We start from the raw sequence: 2678 nt of genomic DNA on the forward strand, positions 1-2678 counted from the left end.
TGCATTAATTACTCCTTAATCAAGTACTAACTTGACCGTCGGAGGCGGATCTCCAATCATCCGGAGCATTCGTTTGTTTTGCAGGTACAGGCGTCCGGTTCCAGTCTCGGAATTGTAACTCTCCCGCACGACATCAGAAAACCCCGAAACAATTTGGACGGGTATTCGGGATTTTTCCAAATTATGATCCACCCTGAAGATCAGGAAAAGACCACCTTTACATGCCCTTGTGGCACTTTTGCATATCGTAGAATGCCCTTTGGTTTATGTAATGCACCTGCTACCTTTCAACGTTGCATGATGAGCATTTTTTCTGATTTCATAGAGTCTATTATGGAGGTCTTTATGGATGATTTTAGCGTATATGGTTCTTCATTTGATTCATGCTTAATTAATCTCGCTAAAATTTTGAAAAGATGTGAAGAATGCAACTTAGTACTTAATTGGGAGAAATGTCACTTTATGGTGACAGAGGGAGTAGTCCTTGGTCATATTATATCTGATAAGGGCATACAAGTAGACAAAGCTAAAATATCAGTGATTGAGCAATTACCTCCCCCAGTCAATGTTAAGGGAGTTAGAAGATTCTTGGGTCATGCGGGGTTCTATCGCCGCTTTATCAAAGATTTTTCTAAAATTGCTAAACCACTGACACAGCTTTTTCTCAAGGATGCCCCATTTATTTTTACTGACGAGTGTCTTGAGGCTTTTAACAGGATTAACCAGGCTTTGATATCGGCACCCATCATATGTGCTCCCGATTGGAACCTCCCTTTTGAGATCATGTGTGATGCAAGTGACTTTGCACTAGGAGCCATGCTCGGACAGAGGAAGAATAAGGTTTTGCAAGCTATTTATTATGCTAGCAAAACCTTAGATGAAGCCCAAGTCAACTATGCCACCACTGAAAAAGGAGTTCCTTGCTGTTATATATGCTTTAGAAAAATTTAGATCATATCTAGTTGGTTCTAAAGTTATTGTTTTTACTGATCATGCAGCATTGAAATACTTGATAGCCAAGGCTACTCCGTTGGGTTCTCTTTCTCCATGATTTCAACATTGAAATAAAAGATAAAAAGGGAGCAGAGAACGTGGTGGCAGACCACTTGTCACGTATCAGGTATGATGTGGGTAAGGATTCTTTACCTATAGATGATTCTTTCCCTGATGACAACCTGTATGCAGTTGTAGAGCATCACCCCTGGTACGCCGATTTTGCTAATTATATAGTGTACTCTACCTCCTGACTTGTCCTGCCAACAAAAAAGAAATTCCTTTATGATGTTAAACATTATTTTTGGGCTGACCCTTTTTTGTTTCGTGAGTGTGCAGATGGATTATTTCGCGAATGTGTTCCCGAATGGGAGGTTCACGGCGTCCTTACCAGTTTTCATACTTCACCTTATGGTGGACATCATGGCCCCACTAAAACGGTGGCTGAGTCAGGCTTCTTTTGGCCTACTATGTTTAAAGATGCTAACACTTTTGTTCAGGCTTGTGACTCTTGCCAGAGGACTGGCAACATTTCACGGAGGCATGAGATGCCCCAAACTGGGATTCTCAAAGTCGAAATATTTGATGTTTGGGGTATCGATTATATGGGACCGTTCCCATCTTCCAATGGGAATTGTTACATACTTGTAGCAGTAGATTATGTGTCCAAATGGGTAGAAGCCATAGCTTCACCGACAAATGATTCCAAGGTAGTCATTAAGCTCTTCAAGAAGATCATATTTCCCAGTTTTAGTGTTCCACGAGCTATTATTAGTGATGGGGGTACCCACTTCCATGAAAGACAATTGGATAACCTCCTCAAGAAGTATGGCGTATATCACAGAACAGGGCTTAGTTACCACCCCCAAACTAGTGGTCAAGTTGAGGTCTCTAATAGGGAAATCAAGGCAATCCTAGAAAAGGTAGTAGCCAAGTCAAGGAAAGATTGGAGCATGAAGCTTGATGACACACTTTGGGCATACCGAACAGCATTTAAGACACCGATCGGTACTTCACCTTATAGATTGGTTTATGGTAATGCATGTCATCTTCCCGTAGAATTGGCGTACAAAGCTTTTTGGGCGATCAAAGAGCTTAATATGGATTCTAAGGCCGCGGGTAAGAAGAGACTCCTCCAACTCAATGAGTTGGATGAGTTTAGATTGTCGGCATATGATAGTGCGCAGATTTACAAGGAGAAGACCAAGAAGTGGCATGACAAGAGGATCTTACCAAGAGAGTTTGCACCGGGAGATAAGGTTCTTCTCTTTAATTCTAGATTGAAGATTTTCCCAGGAAAGTTGAAGTCTAGATGGTCTAGTCCCTTCACTGTCACAAAGGTGAACAAATTTGGTTCGGTAGAGTTGGTGAATGACAAAGGTGAAGAATTCAAGGTGAATGGCCAAAGGTTGAAATTGTATCATGAAGGTGCTACCATTAGAGATGTGGAGGAGACTCTCCTAACTCCACTTCCAACATGAGTTTCAAGGTGGTGAGAAGGTCGTGTGGGACCTAGATAAACCAGCGCTTTGCGGGAGGTAACCCGTACTTCATGCTTTCTAGGCTAGTTTTCCTTTTCCTTAATTTTTCTTATTTTATTTTTATTTTTACTTTTTTTTTAGAGAGGCGAGGAGAGTGATATTTCACCAGTTTTAAGTGTTTATTTTTTTAGAGAGGCGAGGAGA

General features: G+C 41.3%; 1 protein-coding gene across 1 annotated transcript; it reads left to right on the plus strand.

Moving 5' to 3' along the window:
• Positions 1-1541: 1541 nt before the first annotated feature.
• On the plus strand, positions 1542-2474 carry LOC110738160. The gene is made up of 2 exons (XM_021918533.1): positions 1542-1927; positions 2018-2474. The coding sequence occupies exons 1-2, from the start codon at positions 1542-1544 to the stop codon at positions 2472-2474; spliced, it is 843 nt and encodes a 280-aa protein (XP_021774225.1).
• The last annotated feature ends 204 nt before the right edge of the window (positions 2475-2678 follow it).

This window comes from Chenopodium quinoa, unplaced genomic scaffold (assembly GCF_001683475.1).
Source record: "Chenopodium quinoa cultivar QQ74 unplaced genomic scaffold, ASM168347v1, whole genome shotgun sequence".
Lineage (NCBI taxonomy): Eukaryota > Viridiplantae > Streptophyta > Magnoliopsida > Caryophyllales > Amaranthaceae > Chenopodium > Chenopodium quinoa.